This window comes from Aplidium turbinatum, chromosome 7, assembly GCF_918807975.1.
Source record: "Aplidium turbinatum chromosome 7, kaAplTurb1.1, whole genome shotgun sequence".
Classification (NCBI taxonomy): domain Eukaryota; kingdom Metazoa; phylum Chordata; class Ascidiacea; order Aplousobranchia; family Polyclinidae; genus Aplidium; species Aplidium turbinatum.
Genome location: NC_137478.1, coordinates 7,247,697 through 7,266,759, shown reverse-complemented (window position 1 = coordinate 7,266,759; position 19,063 = coordinate 7,247,697). Strand labels below are relative to the sequence as shown.

Below are 19,063 nucleotides of genomic sequence, written 5' to 3'. Positions count from 1 at the left end.
AACTCTCACAACTTCAGTCATGCTCAATTTCAGTGGATTTCTAAAATTTTACATGTATTAAATCAAACATAAAAATATAATTTTAAATACTTGAGAAAAAAATTAAAAGTAAGTTTTATCTGAATAAAATTTTTGAAACATGCTGAGTTTTCTGTTCTTGTTCGAGCTGTTACTTTACATAAAATAAAGCAATTTTATAACTTTACATATAAGTTGTGTTCACGTCAAATAATTTTTATAAAAGTTAATAAGTCGATGTTTTTATTGCATAAATATCTTATTATTCAGGAGCAAAATGGTTGGAACGCCTGGTTAATCTAATCAAAAAATAAAGAGCCCAAAATGTAGATACCAAACTCATGTTCAGCAAACAAACGTTTCGAAAACTATACTGTCTTCATCTTCAGTGGTATATACTGACTTCAGAGTTATTCATACCACTGAAGATGAAGACAGTATAGTTTTCGAAGCGTTTGTTTGCTGAACATGAGTTTGGTATCTACATTTTGGGCTCTTTATTTTTTGATTATCATATTATTCTTTTATTATTTTCTTACATTTTTTTTCTGTTTGAATTAACATGTACTCTAAAAGGTCGTCGTTAATATTATAGTATTCATATTTTCTCAAATATCTTACATTGAACTCTTTGTTGTTGATGGACCTACTGTGCGTGTTAATGTCATCGCAATCCACTAGTCTACCGAGGCATATCGTGTTTGTTGGATGATCTTAATGGCTGGAGTGGAGGCTACATCGGTAGCGTAAACCTAACCCTCTTGGCCTCTCTGGCGACGTCGAAACGTAGATTTAATTTCCTTTCTAAAGTGTATGACTCGCATGACTGCAATCAGCTAATTTATAATCTTGCCTTCTGATTAGTTAATAAATCTCATCTGCTGCAGTGATCTGCTGATTACAAATACGCACACCTGTATGGTGTGTGAAACGCAGTGCAAGTATGAGTACTCGGCTTTATGCTGGGACCTGTAACGTTTATTTGAGATTAAATTTGGGATTGAATCCAGTAAATCTATATTTTGGTAGTCTTGTGTTTGTTCTAATGCTTTAAAATAGAGTAGACAATAGCCTACTTGTTTTTTTGCAAGCTTTCGAATCGCAACATAGCGTATTTACCAGAAAGCTAGCTTTGTTGTGCCATGACGACACATATCCAAAGCAAATTATTCCTTTTTCATATTTATTCAACGTGTGTAAAAGTTGAATCATCCTGACTTGCTGGCTAGGAAAACATTAAAATGTTGCAACATGCAACTTCAAGAATAGGTTCTGTTTTATTTATAACTTTCTATGGTATGCTGATACCTGACAGAATGGAAATAAAAAATATTTACAGGGGATACTCAATTTTACTGTAACTTATAAATCGATTACATTATATTTTGGTAATTAAGTTTTTAGCAGAATAAATCTATACAACAGAAGCACATTAGTCCTACTTGCTATAACATAAAGTCTTATCAAAAAAGGCGTTTGTTTTAGATTTCACAATAGGCTGCAATAAATCAAAATGTAACACTCTATTAATCAGTTGGCAATTGCAAAACTAAAAAGCATTTACTTAAGCAAAAAACTTCACAAAAAAACAAAACTAATTTTAAACGAAAAGACGCCTTTTGATTTCTATACTGATGTCGCAGCAGCAGAAAGCAGAACTCCTGTAAAATAAAGCTCCAATTTAATTTTCAACTCTGTTTAGTGAAACAAGTGAAGTTGAAATTATCTCGTGGGAATTGTGTATTCTCAACAAAATTGAATGAAGTTGGGAACACAACTTCGTCACAATTTTGTTAATGATTTCTAGCATCAATTTTACCATATAAAAACTTAAATTAGTTCAAGTTGGGCTTGCCAACATCCAAGTGTGAATTCACTGTAGGAGCCTGTTTATATTTACTTTATTTGCTCTTAATTGTACTGTATTGCTTGCGTGACACAATCTTTTATAAAATTCAAGTGATAAAAACAACTCTTCAAATTTATTGATAAAGAATCTAATCGTGACTTCACAAAGTATTTTAATTTTTTTTTCTTGAAACTAAATTGAGCGTAATGTTGATAGATTACATTTGACATATAATTTTGCAAACTATAAACATCGCATAAAAATAATTGAATGCGTGAATATGTGAATTTAAGAAGGGCCCAATTTCCACAAAGTTGTTTAAGTTTTATAAATGCGTTTTAAATATGTGGTAATTTACTTTTGTGGTATAGGACTTCGATAATGATTATATGCTGAGATATAGGCTACTGATAAGTAGCCTATTATGCCTGAAATTTCACTCGGTGATGATTCTGCGGAAAAACTATAGGGAAGTTAATCCCTCAAAATTGGACCCTTTTACAACTCAGCGGGAATACATGTGCTGCAAAATTTTTGCATCTGATTTTAATATTGAGAAAATAGCCACAGCTTCATAATTTGTAAAATTTGGCTATGCAAAAAATAAATTGATGAATATTGCTTTGTTTCACAAAGCTTAAAACCTTTTTCTTTATTGTTCTGCAAATAGAAGAGAATGTTGATTAAAACGAAAATTGATGTAAAGTCTTCCAAAAACTGATTTAGTACAAAACCTAAATCTTTAATCACCGTCCGAAATCTTGAATACGACATCGGCATGTAAAATGGTTTTGGTCACTTATTAATTATTTCAATAAATTTCTTGTGTTTGTGTCACTTGAAAATTCTTTCTACTGATAAACCTCTGTGAAAGATGAGTGTGAAAGATGTAAGAAAATTAAAGAATGGTTGGTCTTGTCGAAAGCTGAATGACGACGTTAAATCGGTGAGTGCCTTTTGTTATCTATTCTAGAAGATCATTTGGATGCCAGTGATAGTTGTGAAGCGGCAATGGCTGTAAGAGTAAGATTCGTTGAGTCAAATTCAGGAAGTGTCGAGTTGTTGTGTGGTAGAGAATTTTCGTTAAAAACGAGAATTTACACTACTTGCGTGAGATCTACAATGCTGTACGGAAGTGAGACATGGTGTTTACTGGAAAACAAATTGGTGATTTTAAGAACTAAGCGAGCGATTGCTGCTTACATGATAGGCTATTTGATAAATCCTTAGTAGCTTATAATTTCATGCTAGGAGCGATGTACATCGACATATAACGGGAAATATAGCAAAACCTCATCACCTTTATCTTTAATCATGAAAATAAACAAATTCAAATAGCTGTGATGAGCGATGATCGGAATTCATAGTTGAAAGAACAAATCTGCTTCCAAGAGCAAGACGCCATGTCGTACTCCACTAGACTGTAGCGTTTATCACCCTTTTTCCTGCACACAACGAAAGCAGAAAAGTTTACATAAGACTGCACTACTTGATGATAATGTTTTGAAACAAACAAAAAGCTAAAAATTTTGATGTTTGGCATTTGTTTTAACTTTTAAGGTTGTTGATGTAGCTTATGTCTCCGGGAATCAGGCTCAAACACGAACTTGTGAGTACTTATACAAGTACCTTTAATTCAGTGTCGCTACGAGCGGCAATTGCTATCAAAATCCCACAGTAGATTGTTGTTTTGTGAGAAAATCAACTAGTGTAAGTAGGCTATTTCAACCCTTAACTCCATCGCAGCAATCTGGAAAAGTGCGTCTAGTACTAACACTTTCCACTAAGATAGGATTCAACAGAAAAAAATCTTAGCGTTACTTCAGCAGATGCCGCGCATATTGTATGTTGGGTTAAGGTTACAGAAGTGTTAATTTGGATGATTGCGTCTTGTGTAGAACAAGTAGCTTGGGCAAGGTGTTGGTAGGCTAAACAAAAGTAGCCTACAGAGCAGCTTCCTCATGAAAAAGCTTTATGGTTGGAAACAAGCAAGAAAAGAATGAGGTACGGTATCCAATGGTATGACATTTAGGTTCTCGGTCATGGCCACGGTTCCAAAACCTTCTTGATGGCACTACCAGCATTACGATTGTTAGCACTAAGAGACTATCACTAAACAAATGCATAGCAATAGAAGACATAAAACTGGATAGTCCACAGTGTCAACGAATTTTAGTTAAGCTAAAAGTTAATAGACTACTTCCTAACATGATACAAATTCGAGCCTGTTTTTGGCCGGTCGGCAAAGGTCGAGCTTGCTTTTGTTTGAGCTTCACCAGATATGTTAGTCAGGTGTACGTCGGAAGGCGTACACCGATGCATAGCGCTCAAGTCCGCTTTCTCGCAATGCAGGATAAAAATATGAAAAACAAACAAACAAACATGTGGCATCCAGCGCACATTTGGAGTAGGCCTACAATAGTCATCGAAATCAAATATAGCCTACAGTAGACATTTCAGCACAAACCTGCCAAAGGTACAAATCGTTCTTCCAGTTGAAATGACGTCAAAACAGTTCAATTCGTAGATTGACTCTACCTTCATTGTGGTTTTCACTATCTCATTGGTTCTTGTATTGCAAAATGACACGTGTTCTCCTGTATATTCTGCATTCAAAAAAACAAGCACTGCCAATTCTGGAAAACCAGCTTTTATCATTTGCAAAGTTTCAATTTTTCAATAAGATTTAGGTCTGACAATTTTAAGAGGCCTACAGTTTCTGAAAAAGTTGGAGTTTTATGATAATGACATTCTTCTGAAGTAGATTTTTTGTGTTCGATTAAAATTTGTTTCATTGCGTGAAGGTAGTCTTTTGTTCTTCTTCAGCTCTTATTTTTGTGACCTTTCATAGAACGGTCATTTTCTGCTTCGACAGTCAGACATTTTACTACAGCATGACACAATAGCTAAATTATCCATGCACACCGCATCTTTAAGAGTTTTATGAAACCCGGTATGGAGAACCACTAACCAAAAAAGTAAAAACTAGTCTTTGACGCTTTGTAGATCTATATCACAAAAACAATCATAAATCATATGACCATCTTTCCTAGTAAACTGGTAAGTTTAATAATTGGTTTGTTATAATACTTCAAAAGTACCTTATATTGCAATGGTTAATCACATACAATTAAGTTCAATTTTTCACAGTAATGCAAGCAAGAAGGTCTCCACCTTACAACTATTACAAAAGTAATTCGCTTCTTTATCTTTTACACACGCAAGCACTTTGAAAACACATTTACAACTTTTACTTAAAATTTATAATTTATAATTGCACTTTTATAACTCATCTCTTAAAGTCTATTAATTCCTTGTAGGCTGCAATTTCGAGGCAGAAATTTAATGCACATGTATGTGAAACCTTGAAGCTTGAGCATAACTTACCAAAAACAAATATTCCTGCATTTGTTGCAACAGAAGCAGTGAGAAAAGATTTATCAGTTTTGTTGTTACCGAATTCAACTCTTGCTTGGCTGTCTATGTTTAATATCTCTGGTAAGCGAAGTAGTCCGTCTTCAGGGCGTTCTACAGAAAGGCCACCGAACAAGTATAGCTCATAACCTGAATTTGTGAATTATGACGTCATAGCACATAATATAATCAATCACTTTGTTTACATTTACAATAGTGGTGTAACGTGACGGCTGTAGAAAAGCAGAACAATGTGACGACTTATATCATTTAATATTGCAAGTCACATAGTAGGCTATTGTAGATACCCCACTTCTACATGAATTAACCTAGAGTAGGCTAACATAGGCCTATTTCACTCGTGAATAACATTTAGTGTAAAGATGGCGTTTATCGCTACTTCTAGTGGCACATTTCGGTAGTTGTCATGGATTTTTAAACTCTGGGTCTCGGGAACTCTGGTCTCTGGTCTTGATCACACACCAAGCTAACAAGTGCTTCCACGTCTCACCTCACGGGCAACAGCTTCGAGTGGCTGGCTAAAACTTGTTAGACATCCTACTGCTTGCAGGAAATACCCAATATATTTACTACCGTGGTTGATGTTGTGACTGAAGGCGTAAAGGAGGGGTTTCAGAGCGAAATTTTGTATGCGGATGACCTGGTCTTGACCAGTGATAGCATGGAGGGACTAGACAAAAAGTTTGCAAAATAGAAAGAATCATTTGGGACAAAGTTTATGAAAGTAAGTCTAGAAAAAACGAAAGTGATGGTGAGTGGAGTAGAAGTTAGTTTTACAGAGCATAGTCGACCCATGCCTCAATGTGTGGAAAGAGAGTGATGAGAAATTCGAGTGGGTACATGCAATACGGTATGTATCAATACGAGGAGCTACAGCAAGACTGGCAAATTGCTTCATTTGTGGGAAATGTGATAAAGGACAAGATTTAGTAGAAGATTGCAAAAAAAGTTTTATTTTAGAATTGAAACAGTGAGTAACTTCTGTTATTTGAGTAATCAAATAAATGGAAGTGATGGATGCGAAGCAGCTGTGACAAAAGCAAGACTGGGTTGGGAAAAGTTCAGGGAATGTAGGGAAATGTTGTATTGAAAAAGTTTTCGTTAAAAATGAAAGAGAAAGTCTATCAGAGTTGTGTGAGAAAAACTCATGACAAAATTTGAGGTTCGTAACAACTTGTCTTTAGCCTTTTCATGGGGCTCAAACATCAAAAAATGGGGTCAAAAACGCAATTTTACCAAAAATATTTTTAGTTTGGGTAGATACAATATTGTTTAGATATATCTAATTAACCTAAAAAAAATTGAAGTCATTTGAACTATTCCTTCAGCTTCCTCATAGCTTCTGAAACTTTCCATTTTGCTGAAAATTTCGCATTTTTGTTTGTGGTTGCATAACCACAAACTTCGTCAGTGACGTAAATTCAAATAAAAGACGTTACTTTTTCCTACCAAATTAACCCAATTACATTAAAAAATGACGCAACAGCTCAGGGAAGGTCTATAAAGAGAAATGCAATGACGTTTTATAGTTGGCAAAATGTCTAACGCAATTATGTATTATGTAACCACACAAAAATGCAAAATTTTCAGCAAAATGGAAATTTTCAGAAGCTGTGAGGAAGCTGAAGGAATAGTTCAGGTGTGCGGCCCGCGAAGAAAAATTGTACGGCCCGCGAAGATGTGCCAATTTTGAATTGTGTGCGGCCCGCGAAACGTGTTTATAATTTATTTTTGTCTGGTACGTGTGAACAATTTATTGTGGAGTGGATTATTGTAGACTTCGCACCTTCTGTTAACCATTTTAGAAATCTCCCACCGGCCACCGCTAATCCATTGAATTTAATTATTTAGAACGTAAAATTGTATGGTCACATAAAAGGCATTATGAACAGATTACGACTTTGGAAAGCTCCCGTACAGACAGGGGTCAAAAACGTCTTTTCACTTTCCAACTTTGAGAGACTATGGAATGCATCCTGAGAAGAAAACTGAATTTGCAGACCAACTTGAAAAATTGTTGTATGAATCTTTGGCTCATTTCAAAGACTTCAAATCATATGAACATTTGTTTGGTATATTCGCTTCGCCATTCAACACAGACATTGACAAAGCACCAGCAGATATCATTGGAACTGATTGATCTTCAAGAGAAAACGGATTTGAAATCAAATTATTTAGAAATGAATCTTAGCGATTTTTATCGAAAACATCTTAACCAAGATGACTTTCCACATTTGAAAAAATCCATGGCTTTAAAAGTGGCTCTTTTTGGCTCAACGTATTTGTGCGAACAATTTTTTTCTAAAAGGGCGTCATGAAATCTCACTATGGATTGGTTCTGACAGACGAACACTTGGAAAATAGACTTCGAATTGCGAGCACTTCCATTAAAGTAAATTTGGAAAAAGTCGTAGGGAAAAGAAGCCAGCTGCAAACTTCTCACTGAACTCGTTTAAAGTCGGTGTGACAATAAATTTGAATAGCAGTTTTCTTCAGAAATTTATGCGTCTCAACTTATTATTTCTGCAAGGAGATAGCCCCTAATAATGCCATAAGAATAACATGAATAACAAAAAAAAAAAAAATTTTCGTACCTGCAACTACTAGAAATCATATGTTAAGCGGCCCGCGGTTTCACCAAGTTATTTATATCTGGCCCTCCTGTAATAAAGGTTGTACACCCCTGGTTTAAATGACTCCAATTTTTTTTTCTTAGGTTAATTAGAAATATCTAAACAATATTGTATCTACCCAAACTGAAAATATTTTTGGAAAAAATTGCGTTTTTGACCCCATTTTTCGATTTTTGAGCCCCATGAGGAGGCTTAAGACAATTTGTTACGAATCTCAAATTTTGTCATGAGTTTTTTCTCACTCATTGGCACCATTTCCCCACTACCCGGAGAGAATTTTAAAATAAAGTTCAAAAACGAGCTACCCTACTATGCAGCATCACAGTGCACCGACACGTTGAACATGTCTAGAAGATGTTATCGGGGAAAATATGCTGGTTTGAAACATATTGTATAACGCAGTCTACGACGACGTCGTTTGCTGAAAGGCAGCATGAATTGCGCGAGCAACTTACCTTCAAACAAAGCCATTGAATGGAAACAACGAGGATGCTGCATTGGAGCAAGATCTTTTTGTTCAGACACACGAACGTTAAACGTTTCCACTGCTGTAGAAGAACAAATTTCCGTTTCGCCCCCAGTTATCACAATTTCCTCTGCATACAACATAAAGTTTCATCATGCATAATATTACTATCCAGTAAAAATGTTTACAATCGAATTAAACTAAAATTGAGGCAAGGTGTTGACAAGCTGACAAGAGTGGTTTGGAAAAGAGGACAAAATATCAAGTATTTTTGTATCTGCAGTAGCCTACGTTGCAAACAGTGTACTTTTGGAACCACAACATCCGCACAGCTTCATCCTTTTGTTTTTTTACGCATGATAGGATTTGCAGGACAAACTGCTGAGGCATGGCTACTATAGCAACATTGTTATAAAAACCATGGGTGTTGTAAATGGATCAAATATCACTGCGTCATGTTCAATATTAAATTATTATATATATATATCACTATTATACTGTGCTGCTCTAGTATTTTCTTATGCAAAATCAAAAAAGACTTCATGTTTTGACAATTTTTGATGAAAGGGCATATTACCAAGTACGTGCTCCCTTCGACGATTTACTGCTGGTCACTACAAGCAAGATTGTGCAGCGAAAGTTGGAACAGCTGAGAGAAAACAATCACATCAAATTATTATTCTTTACCATCTACCAGGATTGCTGTAGAATAGATCCGATCGTGCAAAGTCCGACCAACATCTATCCATTTTGCATCCTCTTCCTCCAAATCAAGACGTTGAATCAATCGTGGATGTTTTGCGCCACCAATCAAGTACAAATAATCTTTGAAGGCCACAATACATGATCCTGATACATCTTGAGCAACGTTCTGAAGAAAAGTTAGATGAATTATTCACAGCTGAACGTTTAAAGCGTCCAAAACAATACAAAAGTCACCTTCTCAATCACAAGAGCTCTATTTAAAAAAACGAAATATTCTAAAAATATTAAGCCTATCCCTGCGTTAAGAGCCTCTACAAGAATGCGAAACTACCAGGAATAACCTATCAAGGCTTTGTCAGTCTGAGGATAAAGATTCAAAACCAACCAACCTTCACATTGAAGACCATGAAACGTTTGAAACATGGCTCATGATAGAGAAAAATCATGGTCTTTTTGGTCTCTTTAGAAGATTACTTGAAGAAAATAATCTTACCCTTGTGATGTGGTAGGCCTACCATTACATTTTACACCAAGAAAATGTTGTTGTTGTCAATGAAGATACATAATGAGGTAGAAACCATTTCAGAGAAAATTGTTTTAAAATGAAAGATATGGAATCTTAGGTAAAAACAAAATATTTTGAAATTTAAAACACTTTTCAAAATATGTTTGCTTCAAAACAGCCCCATAATATTTTCGAAAAAATATAAAAAATTCTCATACCGGAAGTTGTTTCCATGTCAGGCTGAGCACATCAAACAATCTAATCTCTCTTTTGTTGATGGCTACGAACTGTATTCGTGATGTGGAGTCTATTCAATAAAACAAAGGAACCACATGTTAGGTATTTTAATTTCATAACTTCAAGTTAGTCTTTTGAAGAAAATCAATTGCTAATCACTTACTATAACTATTCCATGTCTTCTTCCAAAATGTATGGTTGTTTAAAATTGATTGAAACTTGGGAGATCTTTCAAACAATTCATCTGTTTTTAAGATGCTGAAGTAATGATAAGGTAATAGTTGAAGCCTCACAATTTTCATTAACAGCGGAAGAACCTTTTCCCTGGCTGGAAGGAAATGCTTCACCCACGTAACTGCTCCGTCATACACAGCTTTGACTTTGAACACCTGAATATTTGGCACCAGTGAAAACAGACCGTCATGCTTCTACAATTTCAATCTTTTCAGCCAAAGCTGCAACAAATAATGCGCTATTTCGCCAACTTAGTATAAAAAATTTGTAGTCTCAAACTGATCTAGATTTAAAAATACTATCTGAAATAAAACACAATTTTTTTATTTGAAAAATACGTAAGTGCTAAATAAAGTGTGAAATTGAACACTGAGCAATAAGTAAAGATAACTTTACTTTTTCATTGAGATCTGCAGAGGTGGGCATCGGCTTTGAAAGTAGCGTGCTAACGTTCGGCTACAATTTGCCAAAAAAAGCAGCGCTCCCGCTACCAGTCGATGAAAAGTAACGCGCTACTGCTACCGCTCCCGCTACTCAAATGAAAAGTAGGCACGCTTTTGCTACTTTTGTCTTAAGCTGCCACTGGAAAACTATTCAAGTACCTTGTGAAGTCAAAATAATCTTAGAAACGAATGGTATCACATTTTTCAGTACCACATTCGCTTACTACACTGCCATTTCAACGTAGTTACGGAAACACGTTTTAGGTAAAACTTTATTGTTATGTAGGTCTATGTGTTTCTACTAATATCTCAAGACAATTTTTTTCCACATTAAATTGGAAGTAGCAGGTAGCGGAAGTACGACTAAAGTAAATGTAGCGCCTATACGCTACATTGGAAAAAAAAGTAGTGTCGCTACTGACATGACCAGTGGCGTAGCCAGCACAATTTTTTGTGGGGAGTCAAATAAGTATTTTTGTACATGTGAGTGAGCCCGGCAACGAGTCACGGAAGGCGGAACATCCACAAGAGGTCTGGGAGGCGTCCACCAAAAAATTTAAAAATATTTTAAATTTGCGCATTCTCAGAGTACTTTCAGCCTAAACCAATAGTAAAACTTAGTCAAATGATGCAGTAACAGAGAGTAATATTTCGGGAGATAGGCAGTTGCCCCCCTTTTCTCCCCTGGACATGACCTACATTATAATTGTATTAACCAATAAGCTCATTCACTTAGCGTAGGCTTTATTGAACTTAGAATGTTATTGCCTCGCTAATTGCAAAACAAGGTATGAAGAATATTAACAAAAAATAATCAATAACAAAACAAACAATACGTTATTATCACGTTAGCTACCCATTGTACTGCAACACCAAACACTAAAATATCAAATAAACCAATTAGAAACAAACACTTATCAAGCAAACTCAAAGCAATCGGCAAACCCACACTGTGCTGTCGGCAACAAAGATGGTGATGCGTGACACGCTACAACACAGCTAACATAGCCGCTGCTCCACCAAAAAGTAGCGCTCCTCCCTTTTGGTGGAGCAGCGCTACAAAGTAGTAGAGATACAAAGTAGCAGCACTAGAAAAGGTAGAGGAGCTACAAAAGTAGCGCACTGCCGCCCATCTCTGCAAATCTGTTTTTGAATCTTCGAACTAAATCAAAAATTGTTTTGTCAGACATTACCGAATGTCTTTGATCAATCGATTGGAGGATTTCCTGCACATTATCAAAAGAAAGCATCTTGAATTCATGTCTCTGAATTACTTTAGCAATGTTATTTTGCACCACGATCGTTGCCTTGCTGGAAATCAGCTGACAATTCATTTCTTTTGCCGAAGTGTAGAAGTCCAAACAGGTTGACACAGCGAGTCCTTTGCAGAGATAGTTTGCACAAACTCCTTTCAACTCTAATAACAATAAGTGAAATGATGACTCATGATTGAAATTAGAAAGTTTTTATTACGGTCGAGATTGTGTTGTCCATTGGTATACCAAGATTTTTAAAAGCAAAAGGTGCGCAATTGTCGGTGAAGACCGGTGTGTTTGTATGTTAACAGATGTGATGTCACCCATTCATCAAACTACCAACCTAAAACCTGAAAGTGATGATAAACCAAGGATTACTCGTTAAAACTGGTCCCGAAACATTCTGAAAGTTGCACAACACAAAATCAATCCAAAACTACTTGTCAAATCCTTAAAGCAACGGGTGCTTACAAATTGATGTAGCTACTTAACTTAAAACTAGAATACATCAAAAATATAAAGAGCCCACAATTTAGATACTAAACTCATGTTCAGCAAACGTTTCGAAAACTAAACCGTCTTCCTCTTCAGTAGCTATGTGTGCGTTTAGGCTGTACAGTAGGCTATATATAATATTGTGCTATACACTTATAGCACTGAAGATGAAGATAGTTTAGTTTTCGAAACGTTTGTTGAACATGAGTTCAATATTTACACTTTGATCTCTTTATTTTTGATTAGATTAACCAGACGTTCCGAACATTTTGCGCCAAAGAAATACAAGTTTGTAGAGATCCATCCTGATAAGTCAAACGAGTTTTCCCGTAAGTTAAACCTTCTAACTCACCAACCAAATCGATTGATAGGCTACACCAAACCTGCTCAGAAAATAAATAGAAAAAGGGAGCAAACCATAAAAAAGTTCGCATTTGGCTTTTGGAAAAAAAATAGATCGTACATTTGTGGATAACACTTTAGGCAACTTCTAAAATGTATCAATTTGAAATACTGTTTTACTATTCTGTAATGTTTAAATTCATTTCGTTATATTTACAAAAATATGAACACTTTTTGATAAACTAAAAAATATATTTAGAACAACCATAAGGTAACCCATATTCTCCTGAATCCGAGTTTTTTATTTATTTGTTCAAGGTAGCTTTAGATAGGTGTAAACTTATAGGAAACGAATGTGTTTTTTTTTTCGAGAAAAGTTATTTTTGTTTTGAAGTATGGACTGTCAGTTTAAACTGACGCTATAGGAGCAGGAGGGTACAGTTAAAGCAATGTTAGATCGCTTTACTTTAATTGCTTTATGTTCAAATACAAACTCTTTTTTGCAACAAATAAGCCAACAAACAGAAATATCACTAGTTTAGATTCAAATAAGCAAACAAAGCTATCATCAACAAAAAAGTGACGTTAGTTCAACATTTACACCAAAAGATTATTTAAATATTAGCCTAAGCCTAGCCTATATAACTAAAGAAAATTCATGTCAAACTAAGTAACTTTGTCGATTGCAAATGATAACTGTATTTGAAATTAGCAATATTTTTCTTAGATGTATTTTAAAGTTCTTCTAAATTCCTTCACTAGCAAGCACTTAGTGAGGATGTGCGGTCAGAGAAAGCAATTAAAGAATATCATTACCATCTAAAATCTGGTGCAACAAAACAGTGATAATCATTACATTTTTGTAACAAAGTAGTAAAATCATGCACTTTGTTTTATTTTAATCAGTTACATAGTTATCTCTTATTACGCTTTAACATTACTTTACAGGCAAGAAGGTGTAAAGTTTCAAAATTTGAATTAACATATTTTTCTATATGTCTGTATTAAATCCCATAATTATAAACAATTAAATTCAGTAAGATTTGTTAGTATAATTTGAAAGTGGATAGCGCATGTGTTAAGGTTAAATTTCAGTACCATCCATTTCAAAGATATATGAGATCATAAACAAATCTTCCAGGAGACTTTCCTCGGTTAATATAAGACCTGTGTAGATGTATGTAAGAATGCATTCCATCAAATCGGCACTCAGGTTACCAATGCCAGGCAAAGGATATTTTTCTTTCACCTGCGATACAAAAGCAATGTTAGAATACTTAAGTTATATCGCTTTACCAAATAAATAAACGTACGCAGCAGCTACGTACGTGTAGTAGGCTACGCGAGTCTGGTGGGTACCTTTTGGACCTTTACCGGAAATGATTTTAGGCGCCAACAACTTTTCCAAAGGGCCAAAAAAGTTTAGAAAAACGCAGCATAGTTTTGCTACATAGTTTACGTTTACAGTTTCTTGTTTTTAGGGTCCGAGAATGTCAATGCAGACTCATATTAGCCTTTTAACCACCCTAAACGTAACTTAGTAAAAAAGCTACTGCACAAGTTAAAAACAAAAATGCTTAATGCCCGCAGCTCTATTCATCTATCTAATAGATTCTGGCTGTCCCTTTATGAACCTCCAGTTAGGCAAATTAGAGCCAGTGACTCTTTGTAACGTTCTTCTCCCCAACCGCAAAATCTCAACAGGTGAGTTAGTAACCTACCCCCAAAGGGATAACAACACATTTTTCAAAAAGTAAATTATAGTATCATTTATTTTGTTGCATTAAAATATTTTCAATATTTTTAGTTAAAATGCAGACAAGATTTTCGTGTACGTTTATAATATGTTGTTTCGTTTCACTTAATACCATTCCATCTGGGCTGAATTCTTTGACATCTACAAAGCACTAAATAAAATGCATGGCATAACTAAACCGCCTTGACCTGGCTTTCCGCCATCTGCCCTAAAATGTGAACAATCTGTTTGGTATCTTTGAGTCTTCTTTATGGTGAATTATAATCTTGGACCAGTACTGCAATTTTGCTATGCTGCTACATTCGAATGAGATCGCTATCAAAGCAAAAAATTATGACAGAGAGTAATAAGTCAGCATGAAATTATTTTAAATCAGGAACATGTTTACAAGTAATTTAGATTTTAATCACTTATGCTTCTAACTTTGCCCTTTTGAATTGACACTCTGTACTTGAATAAGTTTTTTGACGATTCTTTTTAGTGCTTTTTATTTCCAGAGCAGGCTGCTTGATAAAGACGCCTTCACGGCGGCGAAAGCTTTACAAACAATGTTTATTTCGTTACCAAACCTAATTGTTTATCTTTACTGATTTTATTCGTTTGGTTGTATTCTTATACATTCAGCGGTTTTCAACCTTTTTTGTACCGCGACCCTTAGGAGCAATCAATGCAGCTTCGCGACCCCCCAAACCTTCAATAAAAGCAATTAAGCGTAAATTTAACCAAATTAGATTTATGCCGAATCCAGTCTATGTTGTGTTTTGCTGTTGTAATGTAAACTTCTAACAGCAAAAAAGTATTTTCTCGATGTTGTTACTGCTTGTATTACTTTTTTCCCAAGTAGTTCCATTTCCTATTGTGTTTGCCTGGATTATAGAACATAGGCTAAAATAATGCACAAAACATTTACTGGTTGAATTTATAGAAATCTTTTATGCAGTTATGGGTTTATTGAAATCAGTTTCAGCGAGGGGGTGGATGTTGAATCTTTTTTACAAGCTTGTCAATGCGTGAAACTGTTACTGAAACAACTTTTAAACAAAGTAGGCCTACTCATCAAGGTTTTTCGATGCCATTGTAAACAAAGCTGACAAATCTATAGTTGATACAAAATTTCAAACAACCTTGCTTTTTTGCCATAGCGTGGTCGCTAGTTAAGCTTGATCTGCACAAAGCAACGTATAGTCTATACCAGAACTAGGTGAAAAATATCGAAAGCTTTCCTATTGCTAAAGCCTTCGCGATGTCTGGAAGAAAAATAGAGTAGGCTACCCCAAGCCAAGGAATGATCAATTACGAAAAAATACAGTTTTTATTCTTTTCTTGAAAAAAGGATGGAAACAAATACGCTGGATTTTCACATGTCTTGCGACCCCCAAGAGGTCAAGACCCCCAGTAAAATACCGCTGTTATACATGGATCTTACTAAGATGTATGATTTTTAATTCGAACATCGAAAAGCCAGAAAGGAAGTTAAGAAACAACAGAATCATTTCATTACAGTTACATTTATTTAGAAGACTCGGTAGAAGACTTACTAATATTACTATACCTGACATTTAAATAACCTTTTGAAGAAACGTGAAGCTTTTCCAACAATGGTTTTGTGAATTCGAAAATCGTTTCCATCAACTTGTAGTGTTGCATCACATGAGGATTCCGACTGTAATCGCTCTCTGGAAAATCACAACTTCATTTGACTAAATAGTATCCACCAATGTCACCAACACAAGCATGCTTTAAAATAGCACAAGTAGGGCATACCTAGGCTACCTTTAGCCAATCTCAACCAGATACTGTTAGTTGCGTTGACACCTAAGCTATTTAGCTTGTTTTGGACTGTATAAAAATAGGACACCTTGTATCAGTCATTTGTTGAGTTTGACGTTGTTCATCCTCCCAGAGTTGTGCTTGTCATATTCAATTTTATTCTATAAAGTAAGTTAGGTGTGCAGCAGTGTCTTGCCATTGCAACACGCACGGTTTGTAAGAGTGACGTACAGTCGATGTAAAAGGAAGTAGTGTGGGATGTCATGGCTTTCATACTGCTCGCCCAAAAACGTAACCAGACGATTCGTGCAAACAACATAAAATAACGCGTCAAAAATAACCAGGGAAGAATGTGCATAGACTAATTGACACTGTAATCGACTGATTGGCAAAAAAGACGGAGGTTATTGGTTTGTGGCGGGCTACCACATGCTGGAAATGATAATGATGGTGTTACATCAAAGAGCACTATAATTATTATTATTTATCACACTTATATAAGCTACGGTAACAGAAGTTTTTGAAAATTTCATATATCCTAAAATAAGTGCTAAAGTTGAAGTTAAAATTAACACCCTTTTTGCAACATCATTGATCAAAAACTGCAATTTTTCAAGTAACCTACATAAAGAGCGATCTTGATCTTCAAAACAAGATCACATTTGTTTGGTAATCTGATTTTGAAGATTACCAAAACTGGTAGCCTACTTGCGGTAATCTCGATTTTCAAGTTCACCAAAACTGGTAATCTTGCCCATCTTTGTGTAGAATATAGGTGTTAGTGTCAATAAATTCATTGTTTCTTCTTGTGCTTGACAATTTTCTAACAATTATTATTATTTTCGTTAGGTGTGCCGCCGTGTCTTGCCATTACAACACGCACGGTTTGTAAGGGTGACGTACAGTCCATGTAAGAGGAAGTAGTGTGGGATGTCATGGCTTCAAATTGTTTATTTGACAAGCTAGGCTACTTCTATCTACATACTTGCTATATTTTGAATTGGAACAAGTAAATGAAACGTAGTTTCATTTCAATGTTTTGTAAAGTTAGCGTTGCTTTCACTGCAATGCTTTTTTTTAAATATCTATACTTATAAATATCCATATTTTATGCAATATTATTTGGTAAATACAAGGGGGGGAACAAGAAATCCATTTCTGGTTTTTGTGATGGGTGGTAGCCTAAGCCTTCTGAAATAATTTTGATTGTTTGACTTGTAGAATTTCTAGGTAATGCAAGTATAGTAGACTATACAGGTCGCAAAAGTCTAGTTACCCAGTGGACTTACCTGTTTAGGTCAGACACGAGTTGCTCTGCATAGTCTTCAATCTTCACACAAAAAGCAAGTTCCATTACAAATTTTTGTATCTTCGTCCAAACACTGAAACAGCCAACTTGACATGAGCTGAAAAACTGTTACATCAGTAGACGACCTGCCAGAGCCATTGCAATTGTTTGCATCGCAGTTACGTTGATCCATTGCACAACCAGGCAAGTACTTATTATTGGCTGCGAATTCTCAAGGCACAAGCTTTTGTTCTTTTCTTATCCTGAAAAGGTGAAGGTGAAATGCTGAAGGATAACTTGTTTTTACGCAAAGAATTTCGAAAGTGCCTGTGAGCATTTAACTCGTTGCGATTTTACATAACGTGGCCTATTCAATTCAGTGACGAAGTAATTACGGGACCAACTCGGTGGCCGAGTAGTTTTGTCTTCGGCTCTGATGCTGGTAGATGTTAGATCGATTCCAGGTCGGGTCAAGCCGAAGATTTTAAAAAAGGTACAGATTGTGTTATTTTTTGCATAACACAGTGAGAATAAGTCGGGTAGCCTAATAATATAATGACATCGTAAACCTTATATAAAAAAATGAATTAAGCCCTTCGCTAAAAGACTTTTGCTCGTGTATTGTAGAGCGACAATAAATAAACCATAACATTATTAGCAGCTACAGTGCCTTCACCTCATTTAGGCTACTGATAGGCTTGGTTCGATTCCAGGTAGACGCGTAGCTAAGGGGAGGGAAAAGGAGACATCTATCCCCAGATTCAGCAGTCTATCGTTGGAAACCAAATTTATTGCACAACAAGGCTGTTTAAAAGAACGCATTTCGTTTACAAGTGAAAATGCTTGTTTAACTTTTGTTGCGAAATAAGTTTTATATTGATAACATTTGTTCCGTTTTTTGTTTGAAACGAACACTCTTCTCAATTTTATCGTACGGAAAGCTATGAAACTAAGCAAAGACCACTACGTCCGCAGCATATCGTCAGCAAAAACACCAGTGACTGTACACCAGCGTTTCTTAACCGGGGGTGCTGGAATAGACTGTAGGAGATGGTAAATGCATGCAGTATATCAAAAAAATGCCATTTTACTTTTTTTGCATTTTTTCGTTTTTCTGCCAGTGTCAGCAGTTGTCATATCAATGATTGCTGTTTCGAAGTAGCCTACATGGTTTGTTGTTATTGTAGTCATCTCTCAGGCCAGTAGGCTACGCAAATTAACCTGAGTAGTTTGTGCGAACTTGCTGGTGGGTGCTTTTTTGTAATATTGTTGCTCTCCTCTCGCTTCTAAAAACCACAATGGCAAAATACTTTCCCACGAATCACTCCTATCCAGAGTGGATAACAACAGCTCTTCTTGGCAGACATCTGAGACATGAGTGATGATAATAGACTAAAGGAGGAGCTGATTGATAGGCTATGCAAGTGAATCCAAGTTGTCAGAAAAAATTTCGTCAACTTCCGCTTGCTGATTTCTGGTGTAAACAGTTGACAGCATATGCTGCGGCAGCATTGGCACAGCATATTGGCACGGCAGCATTGGAATTGATCGGTCCATTTCCGACAAATCAAAACAATAGGCCGAAACCGCCTTCAACATGGGTTGCTCCACGATATGAGAGTGGCTTTGAC

At 35.7% G+C, this 19,063-nt stretch overlaps 1 protein-coding gene across 1 annotated transcript; it reads right to left on the bottom strand.

Annotated features, from left to right (window-relative positions):
* Positions 1-1,631: 1,631 nt before the first annotated feature.
* Positions 1,632-17,498, bottom strand: LOC145773702 (kelch-like protein diablo). The gene is made up of 10 exons (XM_082584837.1): positions 17,434-17,498; positions 15,927-16,050; positions 13,717-13,867; positions 11,719-11,942; positions 9,089-9,272; positions 8,391-8,531; positions 5,255-5,431; positions 4,335-4,473; positions 3,168-3,312; positions 1,632-1,679 (listed from the first exon to the last, which is right to left on the bottom strand). Exons 1-9 carry the CDS (start codon positions 17,496-17,498, stop codon positions 3,198-3,200), a joined length of 1,320 nt encoding a protein of 439 aa, XP_082440963.1. The 3' UTR covers positions 1,632-1,679; positions 3,168-3,197.
* Between the last annotated feature and the right edge of the window lie 1,565 nt (positions 17,499-19,063).